Source organism: Mesoplodon mirus, assembly GCF_964341445.2.
Source record: "Mesoplodon mirus genome assembly, chromosome: 17".
NCBI classification, from domain to species: Eukaryota; Metazoa; Chordata; class Mammalia; order Artiodactyla; family Ziphiidae; genus Mesoplodon; species Mesoplodon mirus.
The window spans coordinates 78,046,767-78,073,780 of NC_138993.1; the positions used below are offsets into that span (position 1 = coordinate 78,046,767).

The 27,014-nt window shown below is 50.6% G+C and overlaps 1 protein-coding gene across 4 annotated transcripts in view; it reads left to right on the top strand.

Moving 5' to 3' along the window:
* Positions 1–2,497: 2,497 nt before the first annotated feature.
* The window catches only part of TMCO3 (transmembrane and coiled-coil domains 3), a 31,320-nt gene continuing 6,803 nt past the window's right edge, over positions 2,498–27,014 (top strand). The window contains exons 1-10 of one of the 4 annotated variants that reach the window (XM_082602570.1): positions 2,498–2,691; positions 4,322–4,401; positions 9,501–9,605; positions 11,084–11,606; positions 13,414–13,593; positions 15,118–15,309; positions 16,392–16,520; positions 20,027–20,119; positions 23,455–23,641; positions 23,720–23,840. In XM_082602570.1, the coding sequence (XP_082458696.1) occupies positions 11,163–11,606; positions 13,414–13,593; positions 15,118–15,309; positions 16,392–16,520; positions 20,027–20,119; positions 23,455–23,641; positions 23,720–23,840 (1,346 nt within the window). In that variant the 5' untranslated portion in view covers positions 2,498–2,691; positions 4,322–4,401; positions 9,501–9,605; positions 11,084–11,162. The remainder of the gene's footprint in view (positions 2,692–4,321; positions 4,402–9,500; positions 9,606–11,083; positions 11,607–13,413; positions 13,594–15,117; positions 15,310–16,391; positions 16,521–20,026; positions 20,120–23,454; positions 23,642–23,719; positions 23,841–27,014) is intronic. The other 3 variants (XM_082602573.1, XM_082602571.1, XM_082602572.1) reach the window with 3 other exon arrangements.

Sequence of the window (27,014 nt, forward strand, 5' to 3'; positions counted from 1 at the left end):
TTTGTAAAAAAAGGGACCTGGCATAAAGCTTTCTACAAAAAAAAGAAAAGCCTCATAAACTAAACACTTACCAGGGAAAGAAAGCTCTGGGTCTACTTAGGACTAAATCCATCTAAAATTAATAAAGGTCCATAACCTGGAAGGGCCACAGCCTGCCCTTCAAGCTCTGATGGCCTTCACTAAGGCTCACCACGCCAAGGAAATTAAAGTATTAACGGCAGCTTTTAAGGGAAGTGGGAGGGCTTTTTCTGTATTTCTTTGTTTTACCCTGTTAAAATGTACAAAATTCTTGAAATAAAAATCTGGACAGGGGCTTCCCTGGTGGCGCAGTGGTTGAGAGTCCGCCTGCCGATGCAGGGGACACGGGTTCGTGCCCCGGTCTGGGAAGATCCCACATACCGCGGAGCGGCTGGGCCCGTGAGCCATGGCCGCTGAGCCTGCGTGTCTGGAGCCTGTGCTCCGCAACGGGAGAGGCCACAACAGTGAGAGGTCCGCGTACCACTAAAAAAAAAAAAAAAAAAAAAAAAAAAGTCTGGACAATCCAGGAAAAACATCAGATAAATTCTCTACCTCTGGAAAAAGTCTCAAACATTTTAATTTTAATTGTGACCTTGTAAAAAATCACCCATGTGATCTGGGCACCAAAACTGACCAAATACAAAATGAAAATGTTATCCTTAAAATGCCCTTTCAGAGACACTGAATACAACAAAATCTCCTCTTAGGGTCAACTTACAAGGGGTTGCCAGGGCAACCACACTGACCCAGTTCGTGCCATCAATTCAGTCGCCTTGACGGTTTCAGGTAAAGCAGGCGGGGATGGTGCATGGAGTCACACCAAAGTGCCCCCTTTCACTCTCCTTCCTCTCCAACCTCTTCAGCAAGTCAGGCTCCTGCCCACCCAGCCCCTTCCCCTTAAGAGCTGGGGCGTGTAGTCTCACCGGCCAAGGCGGCGCACTCGGTCGGGCAGTGCAGCTGCTGCCCCGGGGGCCGGCACGAGCCTCCCGGCTGCACTGCGGACCGCCCGCTCCTGGTTTCTGGGACGACTTTCTCGAGCCCTCACGTTTCTCTGACCGGCGCTTCTCCATCTCCTTTCTTGGCTGCTCTTCCCACCCAGAAGGTTTGTTCTCACGCCTCCCCTCTTCCTGGCACATTCCTCCTGGGCCATCTCTCTCCGGCCTGAAAGCCTCTCCCCGGCCTCTCACTACCACGAGGACAAAGGCTGCCATTCCTCCCTGGGACCAGATGAGTGCCGCATCACAGCGTCCCGCCGCGGCTGCTCCCTGGCTCTCTGGGCTCCGCGGGGCCCTCTTTCCCATTCCTGTCCCTCGCACCCCCCATGTGCGCCGCGCACATCTGGCTGCCCCACCCCCACTCATTCTCGAGAGTTCAGCTCAGCTCACACCGTGCTGCCGCAGTCAAGCCTTCACTGGCTGGGCATCTTACACCACACACCCCACCCTGCGGGTGCCTGGAACCAGTGCCTCTCTCTGGCACTTATCCCAGCTGTAATAACGTAGCTGCGTGTTCAGTGCCCGTCTCTCCTGCTGGGACATCGTCTCCATCAGTACCAAACCCACATCTGCCTTGCTCAGCGTCGAAGCCCCGGCACCTTGCACACCACCTCACTTGCACGCAGAAGCCACTGAATTTACTGAATGAACACTGAAACCCTTCAATTACCATGGTTTCCACAACGTTTCAAAGTAACTGTACGTTTCCAGAAAGCCCGCCCTCTCCTGGTCTCCAGATCTACGTCTCTAACCAACTAGACGATCCCGCTATCTCCCCCTCCTTACCGCATCGTCTTTCTGCACAAACCTGCGCTTCCTTCTACAATCCCTATTTTGGTCAATACCATGACCGTCTGCTCAGACGCCCCAGCGAGGGCCGGCAGAGCCCTTCTTCTCCTTTTCCTCCTTTTCTGAACGGCTCTGTGAAATTCCCCACCCTTCCCTCCTCTCATGCCCCTTGTTCCTACCGACAGTCTTCGTTCAAGTCTTCGCCTCTTCTTGCTGAGCTATTACCACCGCTTCCTAGCTCGCCTCCCCTACCCGCAGTCCTGACCCCCTCCCATCCAAGTCCTGTCCTCGGGACAAAAGGTGACCGCTTCGCACACACACCTCCTTCTCAAAGACCTTCCAGGCTCCCGCTCTCGCTTGGGAGACTCTGCCCTCCTCGGCGGGGAACCCGAGGCCCTGCTCGGGAGCCCTGCCATTCTCGACCCTGAAGTCCACGTTCCGGCCGCTCTGAACCACCGGCAAGGCTCAGGCGCGATCCGGGCCAGTGCATCTCCCGGCAGGACGCCCGCCTGCCCGAAACGTAACGACAGGTCAGGCCAGGACGGCGGGACTCCAACTCCCGGCGTGCACTGCGTCGCCCGGGGCCGCCGGGATGCAGGCCCCGCTGCGCCTCCGACTCCCGGGCGTGCACCGCGCCGCCCTGGGGTGGACGGAACCCAAACCCCGCCTCCTTAAAGGGGCCGCGACTCCCTCTCGGCCGCGTCGGCTCAGAGGGCGTTCGAAAGAGCACTGCGGGCCTCCTGGGCCCTCCCCGTGCCCGACCCCGTCCCCGTCCTCGTCCCCGCCCCGGGGGCGGCCCCGCCGCCTGGAAAGGGATGCGGATAAGCCGCGTCCCGGTCCTCCCCTCCGGAAAGCCGGGCCCAGGACGCGGCGCGGCCGGAACGTCTGGGTGAGCGTTCGGCGCGGGGCCTCGGGTCCGGCCTGAAGTGCGGCCCTCGGGGCTTCCCTCTCCTCCCCTCCCTTCCCCGGGGGTCTCCCCCTCCCGTGGGTGTCAGTTCTTCCCTCCCCGGGGTCTGGTCTCCCTTCCGCCTCCCGGGTCTGCCCTCCCCTCGGGGTCTCTCCTCCCAAGGTCTCCTCTTCCTGGGGGTCCCTTCTCCCCCTCTCCGGGAGTCTGGTCTCCCCTGCCCCTGGGGTCTCCCCTTCCCGAGGATGTCTTCTCCCCCTCCCTGGGGTGTCTGTGTCTGGTCTCTCCTTCCGCTCCCTAGAGGTCTCCCCTTCTCCTTCCCAGGGGTCTCTCCCCCTTCTCCCCCTTCTCCCGATGTTCCGTCCCCTCGGCCTCACTCAGCCCCCGCCCGCTCTCTCCTCCTCCGGGCTTTGCGCCGAGAGCGGTGCTGCACCTGAGCGCCCTTTACCGGACCCCGCACCTGGCGGCGGCCCCGGGGCTGCGGGGAGGGCGCGATGGGGGTGCGGGCGGGAGCTGGCGAGGCTTCGGACGCTGCGGGCCACTCGGTTGGACCGTCTACACTCTCCCGGCGCCTGATCCTCGGGTCAGATCTGCGGAGGAGCCGCCGCTCCACGAGCCCCTCGGGGTTCCGGCTCTGCGCGCCGCTCCCCGGTTCCCGTCGGACCTCACCCGTGGCCCCCGTTCACGCTCTTGTCCAGGTGTCAGGCGGCCCCGCCAGGTCCCAGGTCCCCTGAAAAGGACGCACGACGTGAGCCCCGAGTTTCCGCGTGATTCGGGGACAGCCCCTCATCCAGCTCCGGGGAGCCGCTCCGAGGAGGGGGGCCTCGTGGAGGGTCGCTGTCTGTCACGGGGACAGGTATCCCCGTGAATGACTCTAGCGCTTTCCTAAGGGTGGGAAGATGCAAGGATCCGGTCTGTAAATGTTGTTCCTAAAGTGTAACCGTCGAAGGGCCTGTTTTCCCAAAGCGCCAGGCCTCATCCCGTCCTGGGTTTGCGCTCCCCTCGGGCTGCGCTGTGTGCGCTCGGCGCCCCATAGCCGGGGGAACCGATGGCGAATAACGTTACTGAGTTCACAGCCTTTTTATACTTTTTTCTGACCATTTTTTCGGCCAGAGCGTCGTACTGTCTTACTGGTCCCAAATTTCCTTTATAATATAATTTTTTGAAAAGATAGTGTCTCAGTGATTGGATTATTAACGGAATACTGGGTTTTTGCACAGTTTAATTAACATTAAATACTTTAAAACTTTTTATTGTCCGTAAGAATTTTCTTCTTTCCTTCCTCTCCCCTTTTTTAAACTCATTCTCCAATTTTACTGATTAGAAGTGAACCATAAATTGTATTATAAGTGCTTATAAGTGGTTATAAGTGCTTTATCTTTTAAGAAATAGACTTTACATCATCTAACTTGTTAAAGTGTAAAATAGGCTTTTCAAGTAAAATCCTCCACAGATTACATTGAGGTAGATAGATTGCTTCCACTGGGGGTTTCTTTGCTTCCTTGGATCTTTCCACAAGTTCCCCCCTTTGTTGCCCGTTTTGTGCCTGGCCTGGAAGTTCTGGTGGCATCAGGAAGAGATACTATAAACAACCCTCCTGCTTTCCTTTTTCCAGAGGTCCTGCACCTGCTAACCCTGATCCTGCCCCATCCAAGCAGCTCGCTCTGGAGTTCCCGCCTAGAGCTCCCATACCAGGTCAGCCCCCCTCCCCACTTTAGGGTCTGGGTCCAGCTGGGTAGACAGCTGGCCCCTAGGGTGGGCTGTCCCGGGAGCTGTGTCCCACCTGGTCCTGATGACCTCTGCCCACAGACAGAGGCTGCTGTCAATAAACCAGACTGACTTTAAGCAGTTGGATCTGCTAAATCTGAGGTGGTGGGTCTGGAAGGTCCTGAGGAAGAGAGATGGAGGGGCCTCTGGCTACACGTGTGCAGGAGGCTGGGGGGCAGGGCTGCCAGGTTCTCGCATTTTATTTTAGCCCAGTGTGTAAAGTGGAAAAACAGGGGCGCTGCCTCCCCGCCCCCCATTCTCCAGAGGGCCTCCAGCAATGGTCTAGAGCTCTGTGGTCCAGCAGCGGGTGTCCCAGGAGAGTGCTGCACACTCTGCAGCCTCGATAGAACTCAGAGTGGAGGCGAGAGAGGAATCTTAAACTGGTGACTTTGCTCTGAAAAAACCTGGTCTTGGACTTTTTGTTTTAAATTTTTTTAAATTTTTGGCTGTGTTGAGTCTTCGCTGCTGTGCTGCTGTGCACGAGCTTTCTCTAGTTGCGGCGAGCGGGGGCTACTCTTCGTTGTGGTGTGCGGGCTTCTCATTGCAGTGGCTTCTCTTGCTGTGGAGCATGGGCTCTAGGTGTGTGGGCTTCAGTAGTTGTGGCTCATGGGCTTAGTTGCTCCTCAGCATGTGGAATCTTCCTGGGCCACGGCTCAAACCTGTGTCCCCTGCATTGGCAGGCAGATTCTTAACCACTGCGCCACCAGAGAAGCCCCAGATCTTGGACTTTTTATGTAAAATTATTGGAAGTTTCTTTGTTTTTGAGTAGGCTTAATAATGAACCCATATGCCTTTTTATTCTGAATCATTTATTACAATTTTTTTTTCTTAATCAAATAATCTCATCGATTTTAAAGTTAGTTTTGGGATTCCTGTTCTGCCTTTATAAAAACAAGCAAAACCTGCTAGAAATTTGACAAAGTTGGGGAGTTATATTTTAATTAACATTGGAATATGCATAAATAGAAAGTTTTAGGAGGGAAGGTTTGTGCTCAAAGTATTGATTTTTGCTATCGCACTAAATGAAAAGTAACCTTGGGTTTCACTTTAGTTGAGTCATCCTGAAAACCTTTGGTTTTAGGGCGTTTCCTACTTTAAAATATTAAAATGTCACAGGCATGTTTGCCATGCTCTGCATTGTAAACGGTGCACATTACACACAATAGGGGTGTAGTGGGAAACAGGAAGCACTTATATAGAGTTTTAAAAACTTTATTTTGAGATGATTATAGAGTCACATAAAGTTTTAAAAAATAATACAGAGAAATCCTATAGAATATGCATAGAAAAGCCTAAAGATGCCACCAGAAAACTACTAGAACTTATCAATGAATTTGGTAAGGTTGCAGGATACAAAATTAATGCACAGAAATCTCTGGCATTCCTATACACTAACAATGAAAAATCAGAAAGAGAAATTAAGGAAACAATCCCATTTACCATTGCAACAAAAAGAATAAAATACCTAGGAATAAGACTGCCTATGGAGGCGAAAGACTTGTACTCAGAAAATTATAAAACACTGATGAAAGAAATCAAAGATGACATAAACAGATGGAGAAATATACAATCATTATTGTGCAAATGACTATGCTACCCAAAGCAATATACAGATTCAATGAAATCCCTGTCAAATTACCAATGGCATTCTTTATAGAATTACAACAAAAAATTTTACAATTCGTATGGAAACACAAAAGACCCCAAATAGCCAAATCAATCTTGAGAAGAAAATGGAGCTGGAGGAATCAGGCTCGCTGACTTCAGACTATACTACAGTAATCAGGACAGTGTGGTATTGGCACAAAAACAGAAATATAGATTAATGGTACAGGATAGAAAGCCTAGAGATAAACCCATGCACATATGATCATCTAATCTATGACAAAGGAGGCAAGAACATACAGTGGAGAAAGACAGCCTCTCCAATAAGTGGTGCTGGGAAAACTGGACAGCTACTTGTGAAAGAATGAAATTAGAACACTACCTAACACCATACAGAAAAATAAACTCAAAATGGATTAAAGAGCTAAATGTTAAGACTGGACACTATAAGACTCTTAGAGGAAGACATAGGAAAAACACTCTGACATAAACCACAGCAAGATCTTTTTTGACCCACCTTCTAGAGTAATGAAAATAAAAACAAGAATAAACAAATGGGACCTAATGAAACTTAAAAGCTTTTGCACAGCAAACCATAAACAAGATGGAAAGACAACCCTCAGAATGGGAGAAAATATTTGCAAATGAAGCAACGAACAAAGGATTAAACTCCAAAATATACAAAGAACTCATGGAGGTCAATATCAAAAAAACAAACAACCCAATTAAAAAATGGGCAGAAGACCTAAATAGACATTTCACCAAAGAAGACATACAAATGGCCAAGAGGCACATGAAAAGATGCTCAACATCACTAATCATTAGAGAAATGCAAATCAAAACTACAGTGAGGTATCACCTCACACTGGTCAGAATGGCCATCATCAAAAAATCTACAAACAATAAATGCTGGAGAGGGTGTGGAGAAAAGGGAACACTCTTGCACTGTTGCTGGGAATGTAAATTGATACAGCCACTATGGAGAACAGTATGGAGGTTCCTTAAAAAACTAAAAATAGAGCTACCATATGACCCAGCAATCCCACTACTGGGCCTATACCCTGAGAAAACCATAATTCAAAAAGAGTCATGTAGGGCTTCCCTGGTGGCGCAGTGGTTGAGAGTCCACCTGCCAATGCAGGGGACATGGGTTTGTGCCCCGGTCCGGGAAGATCCCACATGCCGTGGAGCAGCTGGGCCCGTGAGCCATGGCCGCTGAGCCTGCGCGTCCAGAGCCTGTGCTCCGCAATGGGAGAGGCCACAACAGTGAGAGGCCCGCGTACCGCAAAAAAAAAAAAAAAAAAAAAAAAAGTCATGTACCACAATATTCATTGGAGCACTATTTGCAATAGCCAGGACATGGGAATGGATAAAGAAGATGTGGCACATATATACAATGGAATATTACTCAGCCATAAAAAGGAGTGAAATTGGCTCATTTTTAGAGATGTGGATGGACCTAGAGTCTGTCATACAGAGTGAAGTAAGCCAGAAAGAGAAAAACAAATATCGTATATTAATGCATATATATGGAATCTAGTAAAATGGTACAGATGAACCTATTTGCAGGGCAGGAATAGAGATGTAGACGTAGAGAACAGACATGTGGACACAGTGGGGGAAGGGGAGGGTGGGACGAATTGGGAGATTAGGTTTGACATAAATACACGACCATGTATGAAATAGATAGCTAGTGGGAACCTGCTATAAAGCGCAGGAAGCTCAGCGCGGTGCTCTGTGATGACCTAGAAGGATGGGATGGCGGGGGTGGGAGGTAGGTCCAAGGTAGGGGGGATATAGGTATACATATAGCTGATTCACTTCATTGTGCAGCAGAAAGTAACACAACATTGTAAAGCAATTATACTCCAATAATTTTTAAAAAATTCGATATATTCAGAAAATACAGAGAAATCCTATAGACCCTTCACCCAGTGTCCCCAGTGGGAGCTCCTGCAAAACTATCATAAGCAGGAGCTGGGAGAGATACAGCCCACTGCCCGATCCGGATGCACCAGGGCACATGCACACACTCTGTGTGTAGATCTGTGTGATTCTGTCACACATGCACACGTGTGTGGCCACCACCACTGTCAGGGCACAGAACACGTCCACCCCACAGGGTCCCTCCTGCTGCCTTGTTACGTACACAGCCGTCGCCTCCCCCTTCCCTGGGCCCTGACCCCCACTGTCCCTTCCCCATCTCTGCAGTTTGTCATTTTAAGAAAGTTGTGTAGGGAGTTCCTGGTGGCCTAGTGGTTAGGATTCTGAACTTTCACTGCCAGGGCCCAGGTTCAGTCCCTGGTCTGGGAACTGAGATCCCACAAGCCTCGCGGCCAAAAAAAAGAAGAAGAAAGAAAAGGAGTTGTGTAAATGGCATCATGCGTGAGCGTGGCAGGCTCTCCTCGGCCTTGAGGTCACCCGGGTTACTGCGTCAGCCGTTCAAGATGTGGAAATTTTAAGAATTCGTTATAAAACCACAACAAATCCACAGTGTTTTTTTAATAATTAAAAATAACAATAACAAAATAACACTATTTATTGAAAAAAACATGTTACAGTTTAGTAGTCTCTAGGATTTGGTAGCCGAGTTTGAAGGTAAAATGAGATGTTTATGAAAAAGGAGTGGTTCATATCTTAAGGTCTGTAAATAGCTTCATGTTCATGGTAAAAGCTCTTTTCAGTGGAAATATTAGTATGACTACAACTAAAATTCTCAGAGGTTTTTCATAAAAGTGAATAGCTGTCTTCGGTGTTTTGGGGATAGGGATAGCTAACTTCAGGAACTTGTCCGGGGGAGGGGCCCGCAATGGATGGAGGGGTGTTACATACCAGCTGTGCAGCAGTTTATTTTCCTGAAGTTTGAAATCTGTAGAAGAATCACTTTCTGAGATCTTTTGGAGAAAATGTGTGTGTCTAGGTCTGTGCAGTTAACAGAGCACCTGAAATTTGTGTCTCGGTTCTGAAGAATATTAAATGTGTGCACGTCTGAAGTAGTGCTTGAATTCTTTCTTTCCCCTGCAACAGTAGGAGCTTAGCAGTTGAGTCAATAAAATAACAGATCAGCGATATTGCCGGCTGTCTGTGTGACTGATCGGTGGTTTGTTTGCTTAAGGTGGTAGCATTTACTTAAGGTTGTATTAAAACTGTGCCAGGGCTTCCCTGGTGGCGCAGTGGTTGCGAATCTGCCTGCCGATGCAGGGGACACGGGTTCGTGCCCCGGTCTGGGAAGATCCCACATGCCGCGGAGCGGCTGGGCCCGTGAGTCATGGCCTCTGAGCCTGCGCGTCCGGAGCCTGTGCTCCGCAATGGGAGAGGCCACAGCAGTGAGAGGCCTGCGTACCGCAAAAAAAAAAAAAAAAAAAAAACCTGTGCCAGTGAACTCAGTAACTCAGCCCTACTCGATTCTCCCACCTCATTAGGAAGCGTGCTGTCCTGCATCCGTGGATCCTCCGGGAGAGGCTGGGACCCAGAGTATCTAAACAAGTATTGAAATCGGACAGTTTCCTGACTTTTTACCCAGAATGGTGAGCCAGTGTGCGGTCTTTCGTGGGTGACTTCTGGTTGTCTGAACACGGGTGGCTCTCCTGGCCTCAGCGGTCGCCTCTTCAGGGTCTGCTGAGGTGCATGGAGCGGTCGCCCCCCCACACCGCCGGCTGCTGCTCTTTGCTGCGTCCCCACATGTGTCTTTGTAAGCTCTGTCAGGGTCCACTTTCTGTTGGCTGTCGTTCCTTGGTTTGGTCAGGATTCTACCTCCAGAAGTGCACACACTTATTTTTGCTAATCTGCTTTACCTGGGAAACCAGATTAAACTCATTAGAATTGGGATTACCAGTGAAATGAAAATATATACATTCTAGAATAACCTGATTCCTTGGAAACGGTGGGTTTTGTTTTGTTTTGTTTTCTTTTTGGCATAAGGACTTGGGCCTAGTTGCCAGGCTCAGTGTGTGTATTTCAGGGCGCGTCTTACTGGGCTCTCCTGCATTTGTCACCTCTTCCGTCTTGGTTCTCTATCTTCCTGCCTCCGAGGTCATTCTTTCTTGGTGACCCTGCTGACCCCGCTCCACCTGCGCCTCGGTCAGCCCTCCTCTGGGCGACACAGCTGCAGCTCCCCCCGCTACTGGGCCGGGGTCCTGTCTGCGCCCCGCCGGCAGGATGAGCCCACGGGCACTGCTGGAAGTCTTCCATAAGGGCAAAGAGGAGGAGCCTGGATCTGCACGATAGACAGTGTTTGAGTGTGGTTGTAGTGTGCGATTTCTGTTCTCTCCTTGACCTCTCGTTAGCACGTAAAGGTAGACCGACATTGGAAATCTGATGGAATTTCGGGTGACTCAGGAAAGCAGACGGTACGGCCCAGCCAGCTCATAGCAGTTTGGCTCCATTTCCCAGCCCCTCGGACCTGGTTCCAGGGCCCCTCGTCTGTGATGGGGGAAGCAGGTGGTGTTTCCCGGCCTTTGATATGTGGACCCTCTTAAATGGAATTGGTTTTTATCTTTTGCACATGGTAGATTTAGTAGATATATGAGGCCGGGTTTCACTTTAAAAAATTGCTTTTAAATTCAGATGTAATTGGGCTTCCCTGGTGGCGCAGTGGTTGAGAGTCCGCCTGCCGATGCAGGGGACCACAGGTTCGTGCCCCGGTCCAGGAAGATCCCACATGCCGCGGAGCGGCTGGGCCCGTGAGCCATGGCCGCTGAGCCTGCGCATCCGGAGCCTGTGCTCCACAACGGGAGAGGCCACAACAGTGAGAGGCCCGCGTACCGCAAAAAAAAAAAAAAAAAAAAATTCAGATGTAATCTTTAATCTCAGCTCTTCATCAGGCACCATACTTTAAATTCAGTATTTGATTGTAATCTAAGTGCAGCAGATAGTTCAGATGTTGATCTACGAAAAATAACATTTTCCTCGGAAAAGTGATAGTTTTTAGTAATTACTTAAAACTTTAATCTCAATAGCAATGAGTCATCATTCAACTATATGTGTCAATAAATCTCTTTTTCAGCTGAAAATGCATATCTCAAATGCAAGCCCGACTTAGCAGGAATCTTTGGACTGCCTTGCCCTGTCCCTGAAATCGGATCATGAAGGTGCCGGGGAAAAGCCACCTCTGGGTGTGGCTCCCGTTCCTTCACCTGCTGGCCAGCGGCGCGGAGCACGAAGAAGTGGTGAGACACGCCATCGAGTTGCGCCGGGGCCAAGGGGCGGCCGTCACCCAGAGGAGACAGTGGGTCCTGGACGGTTGCAGAAAGCTCTCCGGGCTTCTTCGCCAGAAGGCTGTGGTTCTTAACAAACTGAAAAGTGCAGTCAGAGCAGTGGAAAAAGATGCCAGCCTTTCGGACGAAGAGAAGCTGTTTCAGGTGCACATGTTTGAAATTTTCCAGAAAGAGCTGAATGAAAGTGAAAACTCAGTCTTCCAGGCCATCCACGGACTCCAGAGAGCCCTGCAGGGCGACTACAGGGACGTGGTCAACGTGAAGGAGAGCAGCAGGCAGCGCCTGGAGGCCCTGCGGAAGGCAGCCATCAAGGTGGGCCCAGGGCGGGGGCGGGGTGCGCCAGCGGAGGGCGGCTCGGCAGGTGGGAGCCGCCCAGGGCCTCCGGTCTGGCTCAGCAGGTGCAGGAGAGCCGGTCCCTTTGCACAGTCACTTAGCAGAGCCACGTTTGAGCACTTCTAGGGGTCTCTCATGCTTCCTCCATGGTGGAAATCCCTGGGTACTGAAAAGAGTTACTCATGTTCCCCCAGTGAACTGACGTGGAAATAAGCCCATTGTAATTGCTGTCCAGGTTTTGAGCTTCTGATAAGAATTACTTTTAGCGTGAAGGCAGACTTTCTTCAAGGCCCACATGCTGAAAACAAAAATATTAAAGGTAGTTTTAAACAAACGTATACATTTGAATTAAGGATTTTGATGAAGGATACTTTTATTTTATTTTTAGTTTTTATTATTTTTTAAATAAATTTATTTATTTTTGTCTTTTGGGTGCGTTGGGTCTTTGTTGCTGTGCGCGGGCTTTCTCTAATTGTGGTGCGCGGGCTTCTCGTTGCAGTGGCTTCTCTTGTTGTGGAGCACGGGCTCTAGGGGCGCAGGCTTTAGTAGATGCGGTGCATGGGCTCAGTAGTTGTGGCTTGCCGGCTCTAGAGCACAGCCTCAGTAGCTGTGGCGCACGGGCTTAGATGCTCCGCGGTATGTGGGATCTTCCCAGACCAGGGCTCGAACCCGTGTCTCCTGCATTGGCAGGTGGATTCTTAACCACTGCGCCACCAGGGAAGCCCCTGAAGGATACTTTTAAAATGATGAGAAGAAACTATTATTACGTCAGCTGTGATAGTTATATAACATTTTAAAGCTATCATTTAAGCCATCTGTTATGTGCCAGGCACTTTAAATATACGAAGTATCATTTCGTCTTCATGGAAAGGCTATGGCAATATTATACAGCTTAAAAAGTAAAGAAGATACAAATTATTAAACTTTGTTTTACCCAAGTGTGGTAGTTTGGGTAGGAATATGGTGATGGAGTCAGTAGCCCCCTGGACTCGGGCATCCTGCCTGTTGTTGGAAACAGACCGCCCCCTCCGAGCGGGATCACCGCCTCACCAGGTCCTTCGCACGGGTGGGACATTAAACTCCTTGGCGTTAAAGAGGGAGTCGCAGGGGTGTCGGTTTGTGGTAGTTTTACGGTAGAACAGAGAACAAACATGAGTTTGAGTGGCACTGACCCCGCACGCCTGCTCTCTGCTGGTTCTGGCCTCACGGGTCTGAGGCGGTTCAGGCGCTGGGGGCGCTGAGTAGAGGCCGCAAAACGGCCGAGCCCGTGCCTGGGGCCGCCCTCCGCTCGGCGCCCACTCCGCCTCAAACGTGAGCAAGTGGTAGGGATTTCATTTGAGATCCCTCAAGCTTGAGTACGGTTGTGTGCCGTACATGTGTTAAACTCTGTTCCCAGCACCACGCATCACCTGTGCAAGTAAGTGATGCTGTCAGCTTCTCCTGGAACATCTCCCCTTGGTAACTTGGAATTCGACTGTGTATTCCGCTTAGAAATGTCTAGCTAAATAATCATGTGCCACAGCTGGGCTTCCACATGCAGTAGGCACAGTGGCTGGAACAGCATCAGGGTCAGCGGGTGGTTTTCGTGTGAAGAGAGGACCTTGAGCGTCTCTTTACGGTTGTGTGTTACATTCATGTGTGTGTAAGTAGCCTTCCTGCAGGGTTTGCTCTGAGAAGTTTGAGTGCCCTGGTGCACCCGGCCTCCCCTGCCATGTTCGCGGTGTGGGCAGGTCATCCAGGTTTCCTTCGTAATAAACACCACTCTTCATTTCTTACAAATGAATAGGAAGAGGCGGAATATGTGGAACTTCTGGCAGCAGAAAAACATCAGGTTGAAGCTCTTAAAAGCATGCAGCATCGGAACAAAAGTTTATCCCTCCTGGATGAAATTCTCGAGGATGTGAGGAGGGCGGCCGACCGTCTGGAGAAGGAGACGGAGGAGCGCGCGTTCGATGACAACAAGTCGGTGAGTAGCATCCACGGCAAGGTCCTCTCCGCCTGCCGAGCCACTGAGAGGATGTGCACTTGGACTTGTTTGCGGTGTACGGTAGTGCAGGCTGAAAATGAAGATGAGGCTAAAGCACGTGTGTGCCGTAGCAAGTAACTTGTGTGGCCCTGAAGACCTGCCCGGTTTCCTCTGCTTCCCGCCCCGCCCCGTGTTTGGTCAGCGCCCCCATCCCCGACGCCCCCGCCCCCAGCAGCTCATGTGTTTCCCCGGCCTTGGCTCCGGTCTCAGGAAGCTGGCCCTGGACGGCCACGTTTCGGTGCAGATCTGCCCGGGGAGAGGCTCGCTCCTTACAGGAAACCACCTTTGGGTCCCAAGCAGCATGTCAGACTGTGAGTCCTGGGACGGACTCAGGAAAGGGTTAGGTAATGACCGCAAACCAGAGCAAGGCTGGAGAGGGAAGGGGAGTGGGGCCCTCAGTGACCCCGGGGCGGGGGAGGCTCTGGGTGTGTGAGGGCCGTGCGCCTGGGGAAGAGTGTCCTTGCCTTTACCCCGCTCACCAGGTACCCTGCCCTCCATGACTCCGGGCTCTTCCACACTGGCCCTCCCCCGGTCCTCTGGGATGCCAGCCGCGTCCTGTAGTTCAGTTCAGCCTGGCACCGGCCCCATGGGGCTGGCGCAGACCCTGTGGGGACAGGCCCAGCCCAAGGCGGCCCCCACTCCAGATGCCAGCGCGTTTGCTGCGCTGCCCACAGAGCTCAGTCCGTTTGCTAGGTTGGCAGGTCAGCACGAAGGACACAGCTCAGTTGAAGGAGGTACAGGGCAGGGCGTGGGGGACGGCGGCCTCCCCCAGACACCCCCACACGTTCAGCAGCCTGGAAGCTCTCGGGAGCTCATGCCTGAAGGGTCTTCACGGAGGCTTCGTGATTTAGGCTCCTGACAAACTCGGCCTTCAGCCCCTCTGCCCTCGCAGAGGCCGTGGTGGAGCTGCAAGTTCAGCCCTCGTCACGTGCCCGGCTCCTCTGGTGACCAGCCCCTCCCGTGGGTACCCGGGGGCTCTCCGCCACCCCTCACTCACCCGGGGGCAGGTGAGGTCGCAAGGGGCTTATTATGAAGGACAGCACACTCCTTTCACCTCTGCTGCTCTGGAGCGATTTCAGGAGCTGAGGCCAAAAGACCAAATGTAGGACAAGATGTTTGCGTCGCTCTTGATCGCCCAGGAAGTCCCGCGGGTTCGGGGCTGTGAGCGGGAAAGGGGTCTAAGACCAAATGTGTGTTTCTTGTTGCAGATCACAGTGCCGCGCCCTGAATCAGGTAGAGTAGGTGTTTGGAAGTAGTAGAGATCCTGAGCACTTCCATCCTTAAGTCACTTTTCAACTGGAAAACTTCTTTGAATTTTCTAATTTATTGGTCTTCCATCACACCTGACAGAATGCTGAAAACCTTCCTGTCGTTCTTCTGTGCGGGACTTACTCTCTAACATTTGACCTTGAACTTAAACACGTCTGATTCGTTGTAGTGACACAACACTGGTCATTGTTACAGGTCAGAGGGGTCAACTTTGAGGCAGTTCTGCGGGTGGAAGAGGACGAGGCCAGCTCCAAGCAGAACCTCACGAACCGGGAGGTAGAGGAGGACCTGGGCCTGAGCATGCTCATCGACTCGCAAAATAACCAGTACATCCTCACCAAGCCCAGGGACGCCACCATCCCGCGGGCAGACCCCCACCTCATAAAGGTAGCCTGCGCCTCCGCCTGGCACCCACGTCCGCGGCCTAAAACCTGCCTTCGCTAGAATAGCTCCTTCTCAAGGGGCAGGGAGGGCTTGGCTGTGGTTTCACGTGTGGCCTGTGTCGACGTGGGGCGCGGCCGCCTTCTCCGGCGCCGGCTGGCTGGCGCCCCGGGCGGCCTGAGGTGCACACCTGCACCCTTGGAGGGAGCCGGTCTAGTGGGAGGACGTGGAATTCTTGCCTCGAGGTCGGCAGGGTTGTGGTTCGGGATCACTGTTTGGACTTGGCCCGTGTGAGTGACAGGTGTGCGAGTGACGGGGTGCAGCCTGCGCAGGGTCCACATCAGTCGCTGGGTCTCCAGCTAAACTCCCTGACGCTGGCATCTGTTCAGGAGAAGAGACCGAGGCAAAGAACTCAGTCTTCAAGGTGCTGCCAGGACAGACAGCCGAGGGGCAGATAGATAAGCGGTCCCCACGGGCTTGTCCCGTGTGAGGGGCTGATCCCTGAACTGCTGTCTTGAATCGAGAGGTAAAAGACAGCACGTGTGTGGCCTTCCTTGGTTTTGACCAGGTGGGGACTGGGAGGGGCTGAGTCTGAGAACGCGACTTCGTGCCCTTTGCGAGGGTCAGGGCCTCCACTGCGCAGTCGCCCCCCTTCCCCTTTGTACGTAGCGTAGCTTCTGGGGCGGCGTCTTGAGGCCACGTGAGTACCCCGTTCCCCGCCACCCTCGGGCCAGCAGCCTTGGCACCATCCACGAGTCTCTTCTGGACCGGTTAATACCGTGAAGGTTAGATCGTCTTCGTGCCATGGGAACACAGTGGGGAAGGGTTCCCGGACTCGAGCCCTGAGGGGAGTCCTCGTGCTCACAGTTCTCAGAGGACTGTTACGGGCTCTACGCGAAACAGACACACGGTTGTAATCGTTAGACGCTGAGGAGCGAGCCTCACCTGCTCCCAGAACCCTCCCTCGGCTCCCTCACTTGCCTTTCTTCCCCCTCAGTGAGGTCAGGGTACCGTCCCACCCTGCCTTCTCCTTTCTCTTGCTGCCTGTTACCTTACGTGTGTTTCTTGTCTGTTTATCCTTCTTTTAGGACATCGTCGCCATAGGGATGTTGTCCTTACCGTGCGGCTGGCTCTGCACCGCGATAGGACTGCCGACCATGTTTGGTTACATCATCTGCGGCGTGCTTCTGGGGCCCTCCGGACTCAACAGTATTAAGGTAAGAACAAAACTGAACTGTTCAGTGTCTGTTGAACTTGAATTAATGAAGGTAGCAGTTTCTTATAAATCACATCAAACAAGATGTCTTTTAAAGTTTCCTGAGGAATCTCTAAAGCGTAAAAAAGTCATTTTGTTCATTAATGAGTGAGCAGCTTGACCAGACAAAATGATCCTCTTTGTGTCTTTAAAATTATATTAGTTTTAAAGATTCTGTTTGCAGTAATATTATGGACTGGATTATTTGGACACTGAAAGGAACTAAAAATCCTGGATTAAATGTATTTTTAAAACATGCTTGGGACTTCTCTGGTGGTGCAGTGGTTAAGAATCCGCCTATCAAGGCAGGGGACACGGGTTCGAGCCCTGGTCCGGGAAGATCCCACGTGCTGCAGAGCAACTAAGCCCGTGCGCCACAACTACTGAGCCTGTACTCTAGAGCCCACGAGTCACAACTACTGAGCCCACGCCCTGCATCTACTGAAGCCCGTGCGCCTAGAGCCCATGCTCCGCAACAAGAGAAGCCACCGCAATGAGAAGCCCACGCACCGCAACAAAGAGTAGCCCCTGCTCGCCGCAACTAGAGAAAGCCCGCGCGCAGCAATGAAGACCCAATGCAGCGAGAAAATAAATAAAAATTAAAAAAAACAAAAACCCACGCTTAATACCCTGAGAAGCTGGTAAAGTAGTGAGCAGTGGCCCAGCCTGGCTGTGGGTGTCTGGAGGCCTGGGAGGATGTGGGTGCTGAGGCTGCTCTTGCTGAAGGCTGTTTGCTGAGCAGATTGAGGGGAGCATTGTCCTGTGTTGCTGGTGCTTTTGACAGTGAGGAAAGAGTCCCAAGCCTTGTGGGCTTCAAGCTGGGTCCTTGAAAAGAAAACGCAATGTGGACAGAGGGAAAGAGAATGCCACGTAGAGGTGTCCTGGTCCCACCCCAGAGGAACCTGGAGTGCAGGGTGTGGGAAGGGGCCACGGTGTGCCCCCCCCCCTGCCTGATGCTCCCCTTTGGGTAGAACGGGAGTCGGTGAAGCGGGGGCTCCACCTGCAGCCTCATCCCCTCCTCGGCTTAGCCCACCTGCACCGGGTCTGGAGGGTCCTGAGGGTTCCCCCCACTGGACAACACACGGGGGTCGAGGCGGCCTTCACACTGACTGATCCTCACAGCAGACTGTTTTGCCAGGTGGGAAGTACCTGGATGCTGCAGGCTGAGAGCCTGGACCTTGGTGAGGAGGATGAGTGTAGCCACCACCCAGCAGGGTGGCCTCTGGGAAGCCTGGTTTTAATTCAACTTTTTTTTTTAACATCTTTATTGGAGTATAATTGCTTTAAAATGGTGTGTTAGTTGCTGCTGTATAACAAAGTGAATCAGCTATACATATACATATATCCCCATAGCCCCTCCCTCTTGCGTCTGCCTGCCACCCTCCCTATCCCACCCCTCTAGGTGGTCACAAAGCACCGAGCTGATCTCCCTGTGCTATGTGGCTGCTTTCCACTAGCTAGATATTTTACATTTGATAGTGTATATATGTCCAGGCCTCTCTCTCACTTCGTCCCAGCTTACCCTTCCCCCTCCCCGTGTCCTCATGTCCATTCTCTACGTCTGCGTCTTTATTCCTCTCCTGCCCCTAGGTTCTTCAGAACCGTTTTTTTTTAGATTCCATATATATGTGTTAGCATATGATATTTGTTTTTCTCTTTCTGACTTACTTCACTCTGTATGACAGACTCTAGGTCCATCCATCTCACTACAAATAACACAATTTCATTTCTTTTTATGGCTGAGTAATATTCCATTGTATATATATGCCAGATCTTCTTTATCCATTCATCTGTCGATGGACACTTAGGTTGCTTCCATGTCCTGTCTATTGTAAACAGTGCTGAAAAGAACATTGTGAATTATGGTTTTCTCTCAGCTTTTTGAATAGGTAGTTTTTATGTGATTGAAACAGTATAAAAAGCTGTAGGTGAAAAATCTTTGCCTGACCTTGTCCCATCCCTCCCTTTCCAGAACATTTGCAAACCCTGGAAAACACAAATGTATCTTCCTTTTCCTTTTTACTTAACAGCAAAGATAGCTCATAAGCAAAGAATTAAGGCTAAATAATTAGGTAATAGATCCAACTGGATACAATGAATATTGTATTTTTTAATAAATTATGTATACCATGGAAAAATAATATAATTACAGTAGATAAAAATACCAAGATCAGGACTTCCCTGGTGGTCCAGTGGTTACGACTCTGCGCTCCCAATGCAGGGGGCCCAAGTTCCATCCCTGGTCGGGGAACTAGATCTGCATGCCACATGGTGTGGCCAAAAACAAAAAACAAAATCAAAAACAAACCCCCAAACAAACGAACAAAAATACCAAGATAAAATTACCAAAATAAAAATCCAAGATCATACTAGCCAGAAGTGGGAGTGGTTAATGGAGAGAGTCTAACTGTATATAACTGTACTTCAGTATTTATCTTTTCCTCGTAGGGAGTAACAGGCTTTCATTTTCTAAGTCAACAAGTATAGGTTTAAGTGTGTTACTTTGAAGTCAGGTTGCAGCCTAATTTTCAAAAGGGAAAAAAAATAGTAGCAGTAAGGAGGCATAAAAAGCAGAAGACATAAAAGAATTGAGAGCAAACATGTTGTTTTATAGCAAATATATGTGGAACAAAGTTCTCTATGAAGATACATGTTTGCAGACGGTGTCAGGAAAAAAAGTACAACAAACGAGATTGAATAAAAATAGTGACTAAAAGGTTGAGAGTGAAAGGAGGAAATGTGCTGATAGAAAGAGGGCAAATCAGTGGTGTTCACAGCCAGGAGACAGAGGAGGTGCATGGTGGGGCCTGGGGGGCACACCGACACACGAAGGCCTGGACTCCATTTTCACGTGTTCGGGGAACATTGAAAAAATCAAAAAGTTAGTGGCCATAATGCAAACCTCAATTGTAAATAATATAAGTAGTACCAAATGGACTGGTATGAACAACACTGTCTACTATAGTGCAGGAACGTTGACGGTAAATAGCAAATGAGGGGCACTGTACGTCAGGACCTGTGGGGAGTGGCCACATGGGGTCCAGGAGAAAATCCCACACTCAGTCTCACCCAGACCCAAGGGAAGTAAAGCACTCCTGTTAGTTAAGTGTTAAACTGAGGTTTAATGCCTCCCCGTCCCCAAAGGAAGCTATGGAAGGAAGTAATGGAAGTAACAGTGGCAATTAATGAACTTGAAAGCGGGTGAATTCATGAGCTATTTCCTAGAAAATAAATAAAATTATTCCTCCGGCTAATCAAGAAAAAGGAAAGAAGTCACTACCATCAGGAAGTTCAGAGTATCTCAGATATAGAGGAAATTCAGATCATTGTTTGTTTGTTTGTTTTTTTAAATACTGGTCTTTTTGGTGGCATCCCACTGAGTATGTTAGGACAAGATGGTTCTGTGAAGTACACGTGATATCTTAAATATGTTAAGTTTTACGGTTTTAAAACTTTCTTGTTTTTCAGTCAGTTGTGCAGGTGGAGACGTTAGGAGAATTTGGCGTGTTCTTTACTCTCTTCCTCGTTGGCTTAGAATTTTCCCCAGAGAAGCTGAGAAAGGTGAGTCCACCAGTGTGCCTGTGTCATCGCCCCACTGAGATTAACATGCCCTGCAATCACCATCCACATTTGTTGGAGACTTGCCCAGCAGATTAGGTCTGTTTAGGGTAGAATATGGTGTTGTAGTTTGATGCTATTTTTGGAACATAAACTCCAAAAGATAAAATGTTAAAAAAAAAAAAAGAGTGAAAATTCGGTGAATCAATGGAATTAGCTTTCAGTGGCTAATTCCAAACCAGGTCTGAGAAGTGCTGTGTCCAAACTTACTGATGTTTGAGTCCCTCCAAGAGGGTCCAACGCTGGTAGAGGCTGAAATATCATAGGGGTGGAACGTTCAGTGTTACTATGGGGAAAAACTCCTCGTTTTCCTAAATAAGTGGTAAATTTTGATTATTGCTATGTCACTGTAAGATGAAAATATCTGAAAGGTTAATGGTATTTAGGGCCATATGTATGAATAAATGTTAAAGTAGTGGAAGCAACAGTTCCTCCTAAATTTGTTGACTTTTAGAATGATTACTTTGAAAGCCAGAATATTCGAGAATGGAAACGGAGTTAGGTTGGAAGTGAATTCATGAAAGGCTACTTTGTGTTTGAACAGGTCACAGAAGAGGAAAAAGCTGATGAGAAAGCAGATGGGGGTGTGTGGGGAATGACAGGGAAGCTGCTGGTTACAGGAAGGGGCGGCTCCGTCCAGGCCCCGTTTTGCCCACCAGCTTAACTAGGACACCAGTGTCGAGTCAGCAGGGGTCTCAGTGACTCTGCGGGTGGTCACTGGGCGCCCTCGCACCAGGTGGATGAGAGTGACAGCTCGTGCCCCTTCTGGGGAGCAGTCCAGCAGTTTGATTCAGGAGCCTTGCCAGGTTCACATCCTTTCATCGGTGGTTCTGCTCCTGGGTTTCTAGGCAAAGGGAAGAGTCAAGCCCAAGTTTTGGTTTTTGTTTTTTAAAATTAGCCCCTACAAGGTCCTTAGCTCCTCATTGTAGCATTTTTATAAAAGATCCAAAGCAACCTGAGTGTCTAAAGTTTAAGCTCTGATGTAGCTGCTGGATGGAGTATTATGTAGCCATTAAAAGTATTATAAGAATGTGCAATAACAAAGAAAAAAATGTTAAATGCTGAACTTCAGAAGAAAAAAGTGAGCATATAGTGTGACTGTGGCGACACAGAAGGAGCCCAGAAGCACAGGAAATAATGTGCCAAACAACCGTGGATGCTGCTTTCCAAGTCCTCTCTGACCACCAGCGTGCTTCCTACAGGAAGGGAAGTAAGCTCGGCCTGAGCCTGCGCTGCCATCAGGGAGCAGCTGTGCCCGGCCATGCCCACCCCTTTCCCCAGTTCCTCCTTTTTTTCTTTCTTTTTGTTTTTAAATAAATTTATTTATTTATTTTTATTTTTGGCTGCGTTGGGTCTTCGTTGCTGTGCGCGCGCTTTCTCTAGTTGCAGTGAGCAGGGGCTACTCTGTTGTGGTGCACGGGCTTCTCATTGCAGTGGCTTCTCTTGTTGCGGAGCATTTGCTCTAGGTGCGTGGGCTCAGTAGTTGTGGCGCGTGGGCTCAGTTGTGGCACGTGGGCTCAGTAGTTGTGGCTTGTGGGCTCTAGAGCGCAGGCTCAGTAGTTGTGGCACGCGGGCTCAGTAGTTGTGGCGCGTGGGCTCAGTAGTTGTGGCACGCGGGCTCAGTAGTTGTGGCTTGCGGGCCCTAGAGCGCAGGCTCAGTAGTTGTGGCGCATGGGCTTAGTTGCTCCGTGGCGTGTGGGATCTTCCCGGACCAGTGCTCGAACCTGTGTCCCCTGCACTGGCAGGCGGATTCCTAACCACTGCGCCATCAGGGAAGTCCCTCCCCCTTTTTTTCTGTTAAAGCTCCATTTGTCCATCCACTGACGCCTCACTTCCTGTCAGCCTTCCTCCTCATACAGTGTCCTGAGTCAGTTCTGGTATCTTTTTCATCCTTCTGGCACAATCACCTCCATGTGTTAATTTCTGAATCCAAAGTATAAAGAAAATTGCCCACTTCTCTGGGTCCTAAAGGAAGTGGCCAAATTCTTCCCGTTAATTCCGTTGAGATGTGTGTTGTGGCTGGGCCAGAGGGGCCTGGCGAGGACCTGTGGGGTCTCCTGGGAGTGGGAGGGTCTTCCCAGGCAGCCCTGTGAATGCGCAGCCTGGACCCCTCGGTGTTCACGTGCGTTCAGATGTTCACAGCCAGCAGCGGTGTTACCTCGCGGTGAGGGGTGAGGAGGGGCAGGGTCTGGTCCCCCCGCGTCCCTGGCGCAGCCCTCTCAGCTGGCGCGTCCTCGTCTGGGCTCTGAGGGGTTGGGAGGATTCAGGTGTCCTCTGGGTCCAGAGTCTCATAACTATCTTCCCCAGCACTGTGGCGTTCAGGGTTAAATAAGAAATCAACGTCATTCACCGGGATGTTTGCGTGCCCTCCTCAGTGTGCTATGTTTCTGTGAGGCTTTGGGGATCTTGTGCCGGGGGTGCAGCCTGAGTCAGGGCTCGTGGGAGCAGGTGTGTGCTGTAAGTCAGGGCAGGGGCTTGGGCGGGGACCGGCCCCTACTGGGTGCCTTTGGGTCTGGGGTGAGCTGGGGTCTCTAATGTCCCCTAGCTCCGACGTCCCTGGCGCCACCGAGCCTGGCTGCTCCCCGCCTGGCGGCCCTGAGCCTTGACCTGCACCAGGAGCGCATCGCGCCCCTTCGTAGGCAGGCCCGTGGGCTCGGCGTGCAGAAAGTTTATATCCATTGGTAACTACACGAGAAGTCCACGTTTATTTTTCTTTTATTTCTCAGCGATAAATGACTGACAGCTTTAGCGCAGCCTGAGGTACCGGTGGCCCTCCTGCCTGTGGGCTACCCGTGTGACCCTGTCACGGTGGGAAGTTACTTGGTAGGGTTTTGAAGTATCAAGTTGCTGGCAGGCCCCTCTCAGTCTTCTGTGAAATCTCCTAGAGGCCTGATTAGAGACAGTTCAGAGCCGCCCGAGTCTGCGAGATCCTTCCCGGGCCTTGTCACTGAGGATGCTCGCGCCCTCGACTGTCTGTCGTTTACTCGTGAATCACCTGGGCCGCTCAGGTGTGTCCTGTTTCCGCTGGAAGAGGGGGCGGGGGGTCCCCAGCCCCAGCTGCGTTCTGAGGATGGCAGTGCACGACGCGGAGAGGGTGGAGGGCGTGCTTCGTCCCTAGCCACGTCCAGCACTCGGTGACCGCGTGTGACCGCCCCCGCTTTTCATGGTGTTGCACTGGTGTGTTTGCTGCGGGGCCAGCCGGTTCCTGGGCGGGTGTGCACGTGCTCTGCGGGGCCGTGGGCACTGAGGTGTGTGCACGCCCCTGTGCTCTCTCCCAGGTGTGGAAGATCTCCCTGCAGGGGCCCTGCTACATGACTCTGCTCATGGTGGCCTTCGGCTTGGTCTGGGGCCACCTTCTACAGATCAGACCCACCCAGAGCGTCTTTATCTCCACCTGCCTGTCCTTGTCGAGCACACCCCTGGTGTCCAAGTTCCTCGTGGGCAGCACCCGCAGTGACAAGGAAGGTAGGTGGCCGCGTGTTCTGAGCGTGTGTTGAGGTTAACCGACTTGAGTCCACGCACTCTTAGTGACTTCTCCCCAAGCAGGCGACATCGACTACGGCGCGGTGCTGCTGGGGATGCTGGTGACACAGGACGTGCAGCTGGGACTGTTCATCGCTGTCCTGCCCACGCTCATCCAGGCGGGAGCCGGCGCACACGCCAGGTAGGGTTGCTGCCGTACTTCAGTTCACGGTCTGTTTTTCTGGCTTCAGGTCATTTGTTTATTGAAATACTGACCTTCCTTTCCTTCTCAAGTACAAGGTTTCTTCTGCTCTGTTTCCTTTCTGTTAGAGGGCTCTGGTCATTCTTTCATGGTTAGTCTGCTGCCGACAGCAGGTTCTCTCGGTTTCCTTATCTGAGAGTCTTATCTCCCTTCCCGCTGGAGGACGTGGCCACCGGGCATCAGTCCGCAGCGGACGTTTCTTTCTTCCAGTGCCTGGCAATGCTGTGCTGCTTCTCCCTGGCCTCCGATGGCTTCAGTGAGAAACCGGCTGTCATTCAGATCTGTGTTTCTCCACAAGTAACGCATGGCTCCTCTCTGGCTGCTTTCAAGACTTTGCCTTTAGTTTTCAGAAATTTAATGACGCTGTGTCTTGGTGTCTTAGTTCGGGCTCTACAGCAGACACCACAGATGCGGCAGCTTACACAGCAGACGTTTAGTCCCGGGGGCTGGGCGCCGGAGATTAGGGTACTGGTGCCCTCTCAGGCAGCTGTCTTCTCCTGTGTCTCCACGGTAGGGGAGGTGGAGAGGCTGCAAAGCCCTCCGGTCTCTCTTATAAAGGCCATTGGTTCCAGCACCGGCCCCACCTCCAGATGACTCTGGGGGCACACACACCTCCGGCCCATGATACCTTTGGGCTTGTTCTGTATGGCGTTCGTTCATCTTCTTGAAGCTGCAGCTCTGTGTCTCTTGTCTCTTCCTAGTTTAGGAGTTTCGGCCATTGTTTCCTCAGGTGTTTTCTTTTCAGTCCCGCTTGCCCCCTCCTCCTGGGACCCCAGTGGTGCAAACGTGGCTCTTCTGTTGTCCCACGGGTCTCTGAGACGCTTCTTTTTTGGTCTGTTTTCTGCCTGTTGTTCAGACTGGGTAAATTCTGTCCGTTTGTCCTCACGTCCACTGGTCCCATCCTCTGTCATTTCTCTACTATTCAGCCCACCCAGCAAGATTTTTGCTCAGGTTATTATGTTGTTTAGTAGCATAATTTCCATTTGATTCTTCTTTTTATAACTTCTGTTTCTTGCTGAGATTTTCTATTTTTTCACTTGTTTCAAGAGAATTTTTTAAGTACTATTGAATCATTTTTACGATGGCTGCTTTCAAATCTTTGTCAGATAATCCTAATGATGACGGGTCTTGATGTTGGAGTCTTATTCAAGTTGTGGTTTTCCTGATTCTTGGTGTGCTGAGTGATTTCCAGTCGTATCCTGGACATTTTATATCTGATAATATGAGTCTCTGGATCCTTTAATTATTTTTTAAAGCCAGCAGCCCCATGTTGAGGCGTGGTTGGGGGTGTGTGTTCCTCTTCCTGCTGAACCCCGTCTGGGGGGCGTGGACAGCCTGCCTCACTGCTGACCGGCGGGGTGGAAGCGTTTTGTATTTTTAGTATTTGCCTTTTGCCAGATATGGTATTAAGTTTCAGCAATCCAAAGTGATCAAGATCTCTTCTCTGCTCTCAGGAAGCTCAGCCTGGCGGGGAAAGTAGAAGGAGGGAATGGTTTTTAACTGAGATTCCCAGAGGTGAAGGCTCCGGCCCTGGTGTGTGGCCACCCTGGAGCCCCAGCTCTCCATTTGCCAGCCCTGCAGGCTGTGTTCTCACCTGTAGGATGGGAACAAGGTGGAACCTGGACAGTGTGCTGGCTGTCGACAGGAGAGATCGTAAGGCACCTAACACGCCCCTCGTATATGCAGCTGTTAAAGGCCGTTTGTCAGGAAGGCCCTTTGTCTGTCATTTTTCTTTGATCCAAAGGTCTTTAACTGTCAGAAAAGCAATGCTTTGTCGCATTAGTCCTTCTGGCTACAGATTTTCAGGGTAAGTAACTGAACAAACATTTAGACAGAAAAAGGATTTGTAACTTTAGCCGAAAGTCGTTTGAGTTCTGTTTGGGACATGCGGTCAGTCCTTCCCGGGAGAGGCGGGAACCCCCTCTCCCAGGCAGGATCCGAACCGCGGCCAAGAGTGTCCGGGCCCCCTGGGAATGACGGGTATCACCTGGGAACCAGGCCCCCTGCCAGGTAGACAGGTACGGCTCAGGCAGAAGACTTGGAAAGCTTTTCTTTTTATCTTCCTAATTTAAAAATTCATCCAGTACTGGTACTGGTCCTGTTGACTTCATTCCCGTTTTGTCATGAGAAGCCATGTTTACCGAGAATTTTAATGACGTGGAAAAGTGCCCTACATTGTGTTAGGTTGTAAAACAGAGTCAAGACCACATATAGTGTTTCTCAGAAGGAGAAACATGGAGCTGCCACGTGACTCAGCCCTTCTGCTCCAGGGTGTGTACCCCACAGGAATGGGAACACCTGTCACAGGTGTCACCTTTGTGGGGGCGAAGGCGGCACAGCCACGTGAATGCCCCTCGTGCCATGAGTTACACACTAATGGGGAAGGTGGTAAATTTTACGTTACGAATATTTTACCACAGTAAAAAAAACCTTGTGCGTGAATGTTCATGGCAGCATTAGTCATAACAGCTAAGACGTGGAAACAACTCAAATATCCATTAGCTAATGGACAGATAAATAAAACATACAGTGAAATGTTACTCAGCCATAAAAAGGAATGACGCCCTGACACACAGTACAGCGCGGGTGAGCCCTGAGGACAGACGCCAAAGGCCACACCGTGGTTCCCACAAGCGATTCTGTTTATATGAAACGTCCAGAACAGGCAGAAGACAGCAGGTTGGTGGTGCCGGGGGCTGGGCTTGGGGAGTGAGTGTAAGGGGCGCAGGGTTTCTCTCAAGGATGAAATACGTTCTGAGACTGTCGTGGTGGCACAACTTTGTGACTAGAAGCCGTTAAATTATATACTTTAAACGGGTGAATTGTGTGAAATGAGACGTATTAATAAAGCTGTTAAAAATTACACACAATGTTATTTTAACTACATAAAGGAGAAGATGGAGGCTAGAAATGTGTATTACAGAGTGTTCAGGATTTTTCTAGTAGTAGAGGAGTAGATTACGGTAATTTTACTGTTTATTTACTTTTCTGTATAATTTGGGAAAAACCTCTTTTCCAATTTTGATTACCAGGGAAAATTTATAGTAAAAAATATTAAATAAAATCAATAATAATGTTAATACAGGCTTTGCCTCTTAATTCAGCTTTATTCAG